The sequence below is a fragment of the Rhea pennata genome, chromosome 1, assembly GCF_028389875.1.
Source record: "Rhea pennata isolate bPtePen1 chromosome 1, bPtePen1.pri, whole genome shotgun sequence".
Lineage (NCBI taxonomy): Eukaryota > Metazoa > Chordata > Aves > Rheiformes > Rheidae > Rhea > Rhea pennata.
Window position 1 is genome coordinate 121,687,499 of NC_084663.1, and position 14,425 is coordinate 121,701,923.

General features: G+C 44.0%; 1 protein-coding gene across 1 annotated transcript in view; it reads left to right on the forward strand.

Moving 5' to 3' along the window:
- Positions 1 to 12,941, forward strand: part of PDE9A (phosphodiesterase 9A) — a 48,842-nt gene extending 35,901 nt beyond the window's left edge. The window contains exons 10-19 of the mRNA XM_062573790.1: positions 874 to 960; positions 4,094 to 4,198; positions 5,312 to 5,394; positions 6,255 to 6,411; positions 7,588 to 7,701; positions 8,352 to 8,456; positions 9,967 to 10,095; positions 10,288 to 10,383; positions 11,374 to 11,375; positions 12,037 to 12,941. Of these exons, the coding sequence (XP_062429774.1) occupies positions 874 to 960; positions 4,094 to 4,198; positions 5,312 to 5,394; positions 6,255 to 6,411; positions 7,588 to 7,701; positions 8,352 to 8,456; positions 9,967 to 10,095; positions 10,288 to 10,383; positions 11,374 to 11,375; positions 12,037 to 12,082 (924 nt within the window). The 3' untranslated portion in view covers positions 12,083 to 12,941. The remainder of the gene's footprint in view (positions 1 to 873; positions 961 to 4,093; positions 4,199 to 5,311; positions 5,395 to 6,254; positions 6,412 to 7,587; positions 7,702 to 8,351; positions 8,457 to 9,966; positions 10,096 to 10,287; positions 10,384 to 11,373; positions 11,376 to 12,036) is intronic.
- Positions 12,942 to 14,425: the final 1,484 nt, after the last annotated feature.

Sequence of the window (14,425 nt, forward strand, 5' to 3'; positions counted from 1 at the left end):
AAGGGCTGTAATACGATGGCCACATTCTACCCCCCGCAGATTTTGCTCTCACAGATGAAAATGCAGATATATACAGTCCTGAAATCCTAGAAAGTAGTGCACTTCTGATTAGTGGCAGCTGCTATGCGCACAGATACATCAGGTTATATAGCTCTCTTTTTTCCTGGTTAATCCAGAAGATTAACCAGGAGTGGCACTGCCACGCTAGCTGTGTTCCCGTCCGTGGCTTGGCACACACGTCGTCTCAGAAGAGCACCCTGCCTTTGCATTGCAGCCACTGGGGTTCGTAGCTCCCGATTGTGGGAGCCGGTGTTCACAAACTCACCCTACCATTCTGTGTTTTAATAAACTGAGATTTTTTTTTTTAAACAAACAAACAACAAAGTTAGGATAGTTGATTTAAGAACTTACAAGAAGCCATAAAAGACTAGAATACATGCTGCTTTAGGCATGTCTTATTTTCTGCTGTCATTTTCTATACAACTAGGGCCACTGGAGTCAGTGGGAAAATTCCCATTGACTTCAAGAGCGTTAGAACAAGCCCGTATCTCAGCCGAATTAGAAAAAAAGAGCAATGCTTTTTCATGAGAAGGAATTGTTGCGATACGTATGAATCACAAATGCTAAAGAGAGTCGGTATGATTCAAAGCCCTGTACAAAACCTGTGAAGTCAGCAGTGATCTGTCTACTTCAAAAAGCTTTCAGAACCTCTTGCACCGTCTTTAATCATGCAATCTTTGAACATCTTTCTTTCATCTTAACAAAAGGGCTCTGCAATTATGTGAGGGTTACAAGGAGGAAATTCACTTTGCTCTGTATTGTAAACTAAAGTGATATGTGCCAAGCTGATAACCTATCTCTCCCTGGCCACAGATGCTGAGTTGTTTAGAACATATGTACCACGATCTTGGACTGGTTAAAGACTTCAACATCAATCCTATCACGTTAAAGAGGTGGCTGGTAAGTATTTCAGTTTACTGACTATTTGCAGTTTTTCAGATTCAGAAATCAATAAACAAAATACTTAGGCATGAAATTAGCTTTGCTCACATGAGTAATCCCACTGAAAGCAATGAATCTATACACAGCCCTAAAGTGTAAGTACTTCTGCAAATGGTTGCATTCTTGTGGTCACAGATGACTATTTTTAACTGTTTTGCATTCATTTGCTGAGCTTTCTATTATTACAAGCAATTCACTTCTGGTGAGTGCTGCTGTAGCTTGATGCAAATGGAGACAACAAGAACATCTTCAAATATAGCCAAAAAAAAGCCAGTCAGTACAATAATTATTAGATGCGTTAAGTCACAGGGAGTAAAATGCAAGGAAGGAAAGAAAAGAAATGGCTGAGAAGCTAAAGAACTTTTTCTACCTTGGTCTTCAATATGGGGAATGTTACAGAGAAGTCAAAGGTGATAAAGATGAGATCATACCAGAAACTAAAAGGTCTAAAGAAGAAACACTGTAGCATTTAAAAAACGGTAAGTTTTCAGACCTGAGGGGGAGTATAAGCATGAAATTGTTAAAAAGCTGAAGAATATGTTGGCTTTCTCAGTAAAGTGCGTCAGTTTCCTACAGTAGTGCAGAATAGTAAATATACCGCTAGTTGTTTAAAAAGGATCGAGGAATAACCTGAATAATTCTAGTTAGCAAAACTAACATCTCTACCTGGCAAATTTATTGAAACAGTAACTAAAAACATCATGACGTGCAGTTCATGATATGAATAAGTTTCTTACGATTCCCATGGAGAAGAATTATGTTTTACTAATCTCGCTTAATTATCTGAAGAGTGTGCACAGAGCAGAGGGACCTGTTTTATACGATTGATGCAGACTTCCAGAAAGGTCTGAACAAACTCCACGTGGTCGGAAGGCTGATTAGAAATTGGAATAGGGGATAAAATGGACCAATATTAGCACGTCTCTATGCAAAAAGTAAGGCTCACCTGGTATTTATGTGTAGCATTGGTTAAGCCATTTTAGAAAAAGATAATGACTACATTTAAGGAGATTTTAAAAATGATCAAGACCTGGGAAATCTCTCCCTGAAGGAGATAGTTGAAAAGCTTAGTGTTGTTGACCTTAGAAACTCGCTCAACAGAAGGGGTGAGATGAAACCCAATACTATCAAGACTAGTGCAGAGCAGATAAAACAGAATATTTCCTCCTCCTGTCTCACAGCCTGCAAACATGGGAAACAAGGTGACATGTCAACATGCATCAACATACCACCCACAAGCATTACAGTAGGCGGTTTCCTGTTAGCTTGTTTCTCCAAGTCTTTTTCTGCTGCTAGCATTTAAGAGGCTCATTGTGAACAACGAGGGGAGTTTCCTACATGTTTTATACACATCTTAGACACGTTGAGAATTCCTTTCCCAGACACTAGCTTCACAGAAAGGAAGGTGATTTTAAAAAAACCCCAAGGAATCTGCCTCAAGCTGTGATACTTCCCCAGGCAGAGCATGGGCACCAATTTGAACTTCGGTGGATGAGAAAAAGCTGCCTCCCGCATACACTTTCTTTCACGCTCCCACATCCACTGGCTATTGCAGAAAGCAGAGGAGAGGATGACTAATGCAGCCCCATCACTCCAGTCCCTCAGTGCTGTGGGTCAAGATTCCCCCGGGATGCCCTGAGCTCCGCTGCTGGGTATACCCATTACACCCATGCAGTGTTTTTACAGTGCCTGTGCACAAGCAAGGTGTCTCTGCAGAGGCTGGGAGATACCACCCACTGCCCGCAGGCCTGGCTGTCAACCATATAGTGGAATTAGCTAATGATTAACTGATTTTAAAATAATATAAAGTATTTTTAACGTCTTGGCTGTAGAAGAATCTAAACAGCTTTTGCAATGAAGCCCAAATATTTAATAAGCAGTGAAGGTCCACCGTGAAGCCCCTGTCTTCGTCCAGAGCTAAGCATGCCTATGCTTTCTAGAAGCGAAGTTAAAGGGTTTGACCCCAAAGAGTCCTGAGGAGTCTCTCAGTAAACTCACCCTTTAGCTAGAGAAGAGGACAAGCTTGCCATCACTGTCAATAATTCAAATGCACAAACTGAGGCATGGGGGTAAGGGCTCTTTAGGGTCCAGGCTATGGGCTTTCAGCAGGTGGGGTCCAGCAGTGCTGTTGATGTGCAGGACAAGATGCTGAAGGCCATCTAATATATTAAAAAGAGTAACTGACATGTTTTAACCCAGCTGTGCTAGCTTCACTTGGGTGGCACAGCTAACATCAAAACTGCTTTACCTTGCAGTTGTAATGAGCATACACAGCCAGAGTCTGTGGAGAGTTAAAATACACAAAAGTTAGTCCCCCTGTGTCTGCACAGCTGAATCTCACTCATGCTTCCAAGGGTAGAAAATCTACACAGGTATGCTACTGCGTGTGTATTCACATCTGCACGCTACCAAGAGACACATCCCAAAGCGCCACTTCCGAGTGTCTGCAAATGAGATAACAACTACACTTCAGCTTTGAAGATTTCAAAACCCTAATTTGCATTCAGTGAGCAAGGGGAATGAGGATGTACTTCGTGTTCTTTACATACCCAAAGTGGCTGTTTAGTGACTGCACAGTTTGAAGTATAAATTCAGGGTAAGAGCACAGGGTCCTATCTTAGGACTGAGATGCATTTACAGCTGCACTGGGATGCTTTTCCATGGCTAGCTGGTGCTAGAGAAAAGCTGCTATGAGCATTACCTGTCTCAGAGTTTACTGATTTCAAACGTACTCAGAATTGTGAAGCCAAGAAAATAATCATCAGGCTGGCATGGGCTTCACATGAGTAGCCCTGTTTTGGCTGGGAATTTAGTCCCTTCTTGTGCAGTTTGGGGACACCACTGCATAGCTAAGGTGTTGACAAATTCTTGAAAGGTAGTTATTTCTTGTCCTCCCCCTAAAGACAGAAAGAGTATTGGAGGGTCTTGTGCTGCAACTTAGTCTTAGCAGAGAAAAATACTGGGCTCCACAGGACTCCTGTAAGGGCACAGAGTGCTTCCTGGAAGACTGGGAAGCATATGCATTCCCATTTTTATATATATAAAAAAAGAGCTCTCCTATCTCTGCCTGGTCTTTTCCCTCTTTCTGCAGCTGTGTATTCATGACAACTACAGAAACAACCCCTTCCATAACTTCCGGCACTGCTTCTGCGTGACCCAGATGATGTACAGCATGATCTCGCTCTGCAGCCTCCAGGTACGTCCCTCACGCAGATATTAGCACTCCGTCTCCCTGATGAGGGCCACGAAACCTGTGCCCATCTTGCTTGCCAAAGAAGCCACCGACTTCTTTGTTAACGATGAGCCTTGTGGTAGCTGCCTTTGTGCATTCCCCGGAAAGAGGGGGGCAAGTGTTGGGCAAGTTGTTGGGTTTTTGCTTTTGGCTGCCCACTCAGCCAGTGCATTGCAGAGCCCAGACACCTCCCAGACTTCCTGAGGCTGCTGGGGAGCTACCTTTACCTCCAGCATATTCATACACAGAAGTCCTGTTGGTATTTTGATAGCAGGAAACATTTACAAATTGGATCCAAAAGCCTACTGAGTTATGGTCTGTAGATGTGAGCTTTGTCCATGACACAAAATATTTCCACAGAGGTTTTTTCCAAAACAGTGATCGCCCCTGGGTGGTCTAGTGCAAATAATATATTGCATGTACCATAATGCAAGATTCATATTTGACCTGTGTGTTCTCCTAAGCTACACGCATCTATTCTTTCCTTTGATTTGAAAATCTGTGTTTGCATATTCATTTCATTTCTGTAAAAGATAGATCTTATTTGTCCCATAGTTAAATGTCTCTTAGTTTCTGGCCTAAGTCTGCTTCCTTTTCAGCAGGAGTATGAAGAAAAACGTTTTTGCGTGGAAGTTCATCCTTTTCAGAAGCTGTAGAAAAGTTACATTTAATTTTTCTCACTCTTTTTATAACTTTAGTTAATAAAGAATGTAATGACAGCTAAGTTATCTTCTAGTCCTAACTAAACTAATCAAGATACTCAAATGACTTGTAAGCGAGTGTATTAATATCTCTGTACTTTCACACTATTTCTGCAGTAATAGCAAGTTTGAGGCAAATTGCTTCCTCTGAGCTGCTGTTATTTAATACAACAAAGGCAAATCTCGGTCATTTTTGCTGGAAAGGAAGACAGAAATCTCTTTCTTGACTGAAGTAAATTGAACTATGGAAACATATTTCATTTTGCTCAGATTTGCATCTCCCTGAAATGTAAATGTGGGCTTTTTTCTTCTTCTCATTTATGGGGACAGAAGAAGTAGAAACTGTAAGACTGCATTGATGGTTTGTACTTTGCAGGAGAAATTTTCCCAAATTGACATCTTGATTCTCATGACTGCAGCAGTGTGCCATGACTTGGATCACCCTGGCTATAACAATACGTAAGTCTGTTTCTTGCTTTCTCTTTCCTAAAATTTATTGGGAAGGTAACACTAGCTGGCATTTTTGTGGATCAGATTTTCCTCCTCACACCTTGAGGTGGCCACAGCCTTCCCCCAAAGCCCTGTTGTTCGCTCACACACGGGCCAGGGCAGAACTTTATGCAGAAACTTCAGGTCTGGATTGTGGTTACCAACTGCCCTCAGCTCTGTCACGAAAATACTCTTTCAGATTTCTACCCTGACACTTCCCTCTCTACTCCTGAGAGGGGAAAAAAAAAGGAAATATTTTACAGTTGAGAGGACACAGAGGAGTATAGCTCCACTGACTGAAATGTAATAATTAAAAAGGGTGATTTAACTTAAACATTATTTCACAGTTATAGATTACAAAGTTTATATTATTCTATTTACTATCATGTGAGGAAGCCAGAAGTGTTATTCATGGTCACTTTTGCTTTTGTATATGTACGTGTGAAAGCGAGAGGGAGGGAGAGAGAATCTAATTTATTGTAGTCATTCACTAAATAAGGTGAGAACCCAGTTCTGGTGGAGAATCCATCTGTCAGCATTCGTGGGAGCTGAATGAAACCCAAACCATTCCTTTGGTTTTTGTTCTACATCATTTTAAGCTGCAGAGACTTGGTGAAACAAAATAACCTACAGGGGAAGAGTGCCTGAAGTGATATTAAAGTAATATCCATCTTCTCTAGAAGTCTGATTTAGTATTAACAATCAAAAAAAAAAAAAAATTGCAGTTTACTGAATAAATATTTCAAAAGAATGTAGTTAAAAGTAAGCAGCGTGTTTTAGAGCAGCTGGTGTGGATCAGTAGGACTTCTCATTGTTTCTCTTCACATCAGCTATCAGATAAATGCACGAACAGAGCTTGCAGTACGCTACAACGACATCTCCCCACTAGAGAACCATCACTGCGCCGTGGCTTTCCAGATCATTTCCCAGCCAGAATACAACATTTTCTCCAATGTCAACCAGGACCAGTTCAAACAGATAAGACAGGTATGAGTGCTGGTCCAATTTGTGTCCTACAAACTGTGCTTGAAGTTGTAGCCTGCACAGACCTCCCTGCTGTGCAATACAAGAGAATCGTTCTCCCTGGAAGAGGGGTGCCAAAAAAAAAACCCTCACACTGGAAAGATTCAAGAGGGATTCTTGGATGATTTCCACAACAGCACTCCCTGGAATGTCTTGCTGAGAAATGATGAGCACATCCTGACTATTAAAGCCTGTGACATTTTTTATGTAGTTATTTATGTTGTGGAAGGAGCCAGTTAGCTCTGACTGGGAAAGGATTAAGCTCTCATGACAGAAGTTTATGCTTTAAGAGAACATTGTATTAATTTTAAGAGGGGCTTTGAGATGGGGAAAGATTTACAACAGCAGAGCGCTTCTGCCATTGGAAGAGGCTTTGGTGGACTGGGAGTCATCACAGTTATCTCTGTGACAGTGAACAATACTGTAATTCCCATTATAGCATTAAAGGCCAATATTTGTTCTCACTTTCCATGCCACACCTCCCTTACACACTAAATGAAAAAGCAGACTGAAAAAAAAGGCCTTGAATACTGGTCCAGCTAGAGTCACCGATTCTGCCAATGCAGGAGAAGCAGGTGTGCACCAAAATGGACAGATCTGCATGAAAACCTGCAACTTTAAATTAACCACATATTTTCCAGTCATAAACTCTGCCTAGCAGGGAGTACAGAGCCCCTACTGCTTTGCCCGTGGTTGGGTATTTCAAAGTCTTTCATCCAAGGAGGATGAATACGGAGGACATGCTCATCTACTGATCTTTGTCTCTTCTTTGGGTTACTAGAGTCAGCAGCAATATATATATTGCTTTCCAAGGGACCAACAGTAGATCTTAGCAAACAGTGTGGCCTTTAACATCCTGTTATACAACTGCATTTCCACAATCAGCCAGTCAGAAAGAAAAAACTCTCTGCCTCCAGAACATAATACCAACGTTACAGACCTAGCCAGCCTCCAGCATAGCGACCTCTTTGTAGCTCTTTTCTAGTTTACTTGGTGGTTTGAAGTCAGAAAGTTCCCCTTTCAGTGCTACTGATGTAATACATCTGGGGTTTTTTGTGTGTTAACACCCCCACTTTTCTCTGTAATAATAGACTTTGTACACAATATTGAGCTAATATGTGAACATATTTTCTTTTCTAGGGGATAATTACATTAATCCTGGCTACAGACATGGCAAGACATGCAGAAATACTGGACTCTTTCAAGGAAAAAATGGAAAATTTTGATTACTCTAATGAAGAACACATGACCTGTGTAAGGAGATTTTTGTGGATTATCATTTTTCTGTGCACAGTGTGAAATCTTGCGGATGAATGTGCATTTGTTTAAAAATGAAGTTTCAAGATGTGTTGTTATAAAAGAATCCTTTCTAACACCCACTGCCTCACCAAAAAGAATTACAAATTTATTCTGGCTTAAAAGGTCCTGGCATGCCATCAGGAATAAAATACATTTACTCTGTCAAGATACAAATTCTTGTTGTCCATTGCTATGCAGAAAGAGTGTCCGGTACAAATTCAAGTCTCCTCTGCTTCCTAATCCAATAGTCTTCAAAGTTCATGGAAGCCTCTCCTCTGACTCCATCCAAGCACTCACAAAGAACTTTATGGTCTTTCATGGTTAAATCTCAGAAGTACTTCACATGATAAATAAGCACAAGTTCCATTCTAACATATTCCAGAATTACAAACAGGAAAACTGAGATAGAAGGGAAATAAGTGGCTTATTCAAGGTCATTGAGAGAATGGAAAACATCCAGATAATTTAAGACCTCTGATTTCATCCTAAGATTGTCCTTTCTGTTTGAAAGTATTCTCTGTCCCTGCATCATAAAGAACAAGCTCTGGATAGGGAAAAGGGGCTGGCAATATGACTGCAATATTAAAGTATTTATCCTCTTTCAGCTGAAGATGGTACTGATAAAATGCTGTGATATCTCCAATGAAGTCCGCCCGATGGAAGTAGCGGAGCCCTGGGTAGACTGCTTACTAGAGGAGTATTTTATGCAGGTAAGAATGAGGGAGAGACTCGGTTGCACAGATTGCTGCTATTACTGGTTCCCACTTCAGTGGGAGCTGTCCTGCGGTCTGACAGCCCAGTCCAGCTCCGGGATGGAAAGGCTTTCTCAACAGAAAGCTACAGAAGGCTGTCCACCAGAGAAACTGCTCAGAAAGTAGGTGGATGTAATTGACTGTAATTTGTAGTTGAAAGACAATAGCAGTCAGAAAATCCTAATGCTGTCAGACTGAAGCAAGTTCTATATAAAGGGGTCGCCTTGCAAGTTCATTTGACATATAAATGGTTTTTGAGCCAAAAGGGAAGAGCAGTGGCAAGAGAAAACTGTCGATTAAATGGTGTCAAATATTACATGGGACTAGTTTAGACTATTCTAGTTGTGTATGAACATTTGCTTGGAAGAAAAAGCAGAAACTTGCAAAGGTGTGCAAAGTGTGATTTTAAGCTCCCTGAACAAATGTCCCTCACTGGATTCCCAGCTGGACATGATTTTTGAGCCAAGCCTGAGCCAAGCTTACATGCAGCTGCAGCCGGCATCACAAGCAACAGACAGCTGCAGTGGTCTGAGAAGGACAACGGGCTGGAACTGTCTTGTGTGTTTCTTCCACACATTGACAGGGTGTGTGCAGAGGACATCTTCTGACAAGAGGCAGAGACTTCTAGCAATGTTCCAGGAGCACCTCTAGCTCACTGCCCTGCAGACTTTAATTAAGCTTATATTATCTGTGTGCCTTGCGGTTTTAGCCATCCAGATATGAAACAAAAGCACTGCTGTGTGCCTACAGACCCAATAGAGCGGAGAGAAAGTCTGTAACAGGATATCTTTTTTAGGTGCACAGTCCGTGACCTGCTTGCACATGAACCCACAGAGAAATAGTGAGTCATGTGGTCAAGCAGGTAATGTGGTTAACTCATTTCAGCCAATAGAGCTATATTCGTTTAAGCCAATGAAAGGTCTGGACTGTGGTTTGCACAACATAGTCTAAAGTCCTGAACACACATACTCAGCCTTCTCTTGCTGAGTCTGTAGAAATTATGGGTTCTTGGGTAAGCTGGCACTAGTTTTAGTCATTATTAAAGAAGGTTTGTAGTTTCTGGTTGAATACCCAAGAAGAATCACTCTGGAGAAGGAAGAAATCAAGGACCCATTCCTTCTCTTACAGAGTGGCAGAGAGCCATTACCACCTTTTTGAATGCTCAGGAATAGCTTTCTCCCCAAGACCCATGGATTTGCAGTGGGAATCAGGTGGCCTCATAACCCTGGAAGCCCACAGATGACTGCTTTCATGTCAGCACTGTGCAGATCTGTTCAGACGCTTGCTCTGAACAAAGCAGGATGTACTAGCCTGGGGGAAGCAGATTTCTACTCTGTTTTATTTTCAGATACACCATCGAGGTATCTCTACAGAATAGTGCCCTTTATTTATTGATCTACTCTGCACCTCACTCTCCTCATAGGCTTCTAGCTGAGGTTAATATTTGTTCACTATGAATTTGTTCCAGAGCGACCGAGAAAAATCTGAGGGGCTTCCAGTGGCACCTTTCATGGACCGCGATAAAGTGACCAAACCAACAGCGCAGATCGGGTTCCTTAAATTTGTTCTCATCCCCATGTTCGAGACAGTGACAAAGGTCAGTGATCAAACGTGCGAAGCGGAGCTGGGAGTGTACATGAGGTTACTGGTTGTTGTGACAGGCTTGTTGTTAGCCGGGGGAACAGGAATGCACGAGTCACACCCTTCCTTTCAGTCTGCTTCTAGCATGGATGAGTTAATGAATACAAAAAGAAAAGTTAGTATTCTCTCTCTCTTTTTTGTCATCTAGCTATTCCCAGAAGTGGAGGAGGTGATGCTCCAGCCTCTTTGGGAATCGAGGGACCGCTACGAGGAATTAAAACAGATAGATGATGCTATGAAAGAGGTAAGCTCTAAATATCTTTTTCATAAGGCAAACTTCATAACTTAATCATTATAAGTCAAAGGTAATAATTTAATACTAATTTAATTCCCAAATAGTAGGAATGCTTATGGTGTAATCACAGTCATGAGAAACACATTCATTACACCTAACTGCAGAAAGGAGAGTATCAGAGGATGTATGTGCCCACAAGAATGTGTACTTACATCTACCAGGTGCCCCAGAAGCATGACCGGGGAATAGAGCTGCCTGGAAGTGGGGCACCTCGAGACAAAACCCAGAGATTACCGCTGGAGGGGAGCGCTTCAGCAAGCACCTAGCCCAGAGAGGAAATTCCTTACCCTGGGAAGAAGTTAGTCTGGACTAGACTGCACCGAAATGTCCTGTAGGAGAGGGTAACGTTTACCTCAGCTCAAGGGCTACACCAGGGAGGCCTGATTTTCTTTTTGGAGAAGAAAATTCCACTCACATACCTACCATCAAGGATGTGCCTGGAATTTTATGGGGAATCACACTCAGCTACGCAGCACTCGGTAGGGTTAACCAGACAGCCAGCGCAACCATTTTACGGCCCAAGCCGAGCGGGGAGCCCCATGAACGGGATAGTTCTTGTGCTGATAAGCAAGGCCCAGGAAAATTCTGATATCGGCGTAGCCAAGTTTGCTCCCTTCTGTCTGCCTGGCCTCGGGAGCCAGGCCCCAGAGAGGGGGCCGGTTCCCAGGAGCTGGGTGCCTGTAGCTGCCGTGCCGGCGGCTGTGCTCCTTCAGCTCCCGCGGTGCCTTGCAGCCTGCCGCCCTGGACCTGAAACCTCCTCTTAGCTTTCTGACTTCTTTACACACCGCTTCGAACATTGCTTTTCCCTGCCGAGACAGATAACAACACCTACCCAGAACAGTGTTGCACTCACTAGCATTTTCCTGGCAAGAACAGTTTTATCACCTAGGCAGGACCCTGTCTGTCACTTTTTCACCAAAATAAATTGAGAAGAACTAGTTGTGCTGATGTTCTTCGATATGTGGGAAACGAAGGTTCGTTCAGTGGATCTCTCATGGGCTGGGTGCGCGGAAGAGTAGCTTTCCGCTACCGCTCCCACTTCCTCCAAAGCCTTTTGGAGGGAACAGCCCTCCTCTCCACAGCACAAACACAGGCTGATTAATCAAAGAGCACAAGTTTTGAGGGCACTTGCTTACAAAGAAGAAGAAAACCTTCTAGGAGCTCTTTGGCTTACGCAGGGTATGCAGAGCATTCCTCGAAGGTGGGAAAAGAGCTCAGAGATGATGGTGAGCTTTTCTGAGGCCTCTCCACGTGTCAAATTGAGCTGAAATTTTGCTTCTGAGTTAGAGAAGCTGTGAAAACAGAATTGCTATGCAGACTGGCAGAGCTTTAATCACGGTGTGCCAGAGGTCTGGGGAAAACGAGAGCTGCATCGATTCAGAAATACCCCAAAACAAAAGGCGGTAGCTAACACTCCTAGAGCCTAGCACAGCAGTTAGTGAGAAATACTGAGTTCCAGCCTGTGATGTACCGCGGGGCTGCCTGTTACTTCCCAAGAAATTTAGCACATGCCTTGTGGAGAGAGTAGCACCGGGCCCCCAGCAGTGGGGGCACTGCACATCAGTGGTGTTTATTCTGCTTTGCTCTTCATTTCAGTTGCAGAAAAAAGAGAAGTGAAAGCTTGACCATCGGAAGCACCGAAAAGTGAGAAGAAAAAGACTCTGAGAAAAGCATAAGCCCCAAGGTTATTTTCTTTTTCAAAACTGTATCATCGTCTTTGCCAAGCGGACGTGGTGGCTACGCCTATCCACGGCCCCCCGGGAACCTGTCCTCCAGCGAGGCTGCAGGTAGGGGTGCCCAGCTCGCCAGCCACCCTCTGCCTGCGGGTCTGCAGCCTGCTCGCACTGGCACCGCCGCCGGCAGGCGCCGAGGGCTCCCCTCGACTCCAGAGCGTGTGCCACAGACCCTCACCCCACCCCGGCAGGACACCCCCACCCCACCCCGCGGACGTCGTGAAGGTTGAGGCGGGACTCAAACCTTCAGCGCGTTTGCCCTTCTGGTGGCCATCGGGAACTGGGCCCACAGTTTACTGTGACAAAGTGGAGTTTAGCTAAGGAGCTTCTTCCGGAAGATGATCCACTGAAGTCCAAAACCAAAAAACGTCATTCTATTCAAGATACTGCACATATGTGTCCAGCAGTATGCTAACTACAGTACAGCTTAACAGATGCTTGTATTCTGACAGGGGTCTTGGCAGATATTTTTGTTTGCCTAGCAGGCCCTGATGGCACACCTCTCTGTATAATACTCTGAATTTTATAGTGTTCACAGTACATTCAGAAGACCAGCGTACTGAATGCCAATTTTTTTTTTCTACACTAGAAGAACTCAGAAGAAACCTTAGTGGGTTTGCTTTTTGGCCCGGTACAGGTAGGCATCATGGATTCCTTAGCGTGAGCAAAGGGAGCTCCCAGCTGAGACTACCATGCAAGCATATTTTTATCCTGGTGGTGCAAAAAGCAACAGCAACAAGAAAAACCTTTGAAGATGTACATTTTTTTTTTACTTTCAACTGATCTGCTAAATAATATATTCTTCTACAGAAACAGGTGGCACACTTGTTTTCTTTTGATGTTCACATAAAAACTGCCTCCTTTCCCAAAGATGAATGCTCTCGAAATGAATACAAGGGGAGGGGCTGTACAGGGGGGGGGGGTCTAGATTTCTTAAGAGATGTTTTAGAAATGTCTTTTCTGTGGCATCATTGCACCTTAGGAGCAGCACCAGAACAGCTTTGCTTCCACCGATGACTTTGTGAGTGCTGGGAGCCCTGCCCGGCGCTGCAGCCGTGCAGCCCAGTGGCAGCCCGTGCTGTCAGGGCCTCGCAGGTGGTGAGGCCAAAAGAAATCCCGCTTCCTTGCACCCAAGAGAGGCGACCCTTGGCTATGCCGCTTGGCCGCCCCTGGGTTCAGGAGCCGCCCACCCGCAACGGAGCGGGCACAAGCCAACCACCAGTTTTAAAATCTTCCTTAGGGGAGAGGACTATGAAGTAGTGCCAGTGCCACTTCTGCGGATGTGTGCTTTTAACCAGGCTTGCAAAGCAGAAGCAAAGGGAGGGAGGGAGGTCGCGATTTCTCTCCTCCTCGGTTGTTTCTGTGGATCTGCTGCAAATACTCCAGCGTACAGGACGAAAGCCGCGCTGTTCCCTGTGTTCCCACTGGCCGTACCTCTGCCAAGGCCACAGCCACGCGTGCACCTGCCCGGAGTAGGTGGGTGGCCAATCTTCCCCCTCATGACACAGGTTACACCCGGGGAAACTCGGCCTCTCTAGAGGAACCGGTTGGTTAGTACCATGTTCAGCACTGCCTCCTGCCCTGGAAATGCAGAGAAAAATTCTCCCCTTGTTTCTGCACATTAATTCTCAGTTTCCTTCTGTTTCTGCCTCAGTAGGATTGCTGTTGCTTTTGTCCCAAACTGTATTATTTCAGCTACTCTCTAATTCTTTGGGGATAGCAGTATTATCTTGAAGTTACAGAGCCCCTACCTTTTCCTGCTTGCGTATTTTCAGAGACTCATGGCAGATCCACAGCTAGGTGTCCCTGGTGGTGCCTTTTTCTACCCAAGCTGTCTTCTCCTTTAAACAACCTTTTGTGCGTGTATATTGGTTTTGTGCTTTTTTGTGAATTGGAGAAGGGTCTGATCCCTGGATTTGAAGGGCCTTGGGGGAGCACAAGGGAGATGGGAAGATCCAAGCACAGAGTCAGCTCCAAGTTATGCAGACATATTCACAAATACATGAACTAAACTCTAGTTTTAATTACCCTCAAACTTCTGATGCTCGAAAGCTGGCTCTGAATTCTGTGGCTTGGGCCTTTTTCTGTACTAAATCTTATAATCCAAAGTACATTGTGACCCAGATTGTTTTGCCGTGGAACTCTTCACTTCTTTTTTCTCAAGCAAATCAAATTTACTGTCTCCATTCAAGTGGATTTCCATCACAAATCAGCTCCCAAAGCAATGTGCTGCGTAGGAGCTATAAACAATTGCTCAG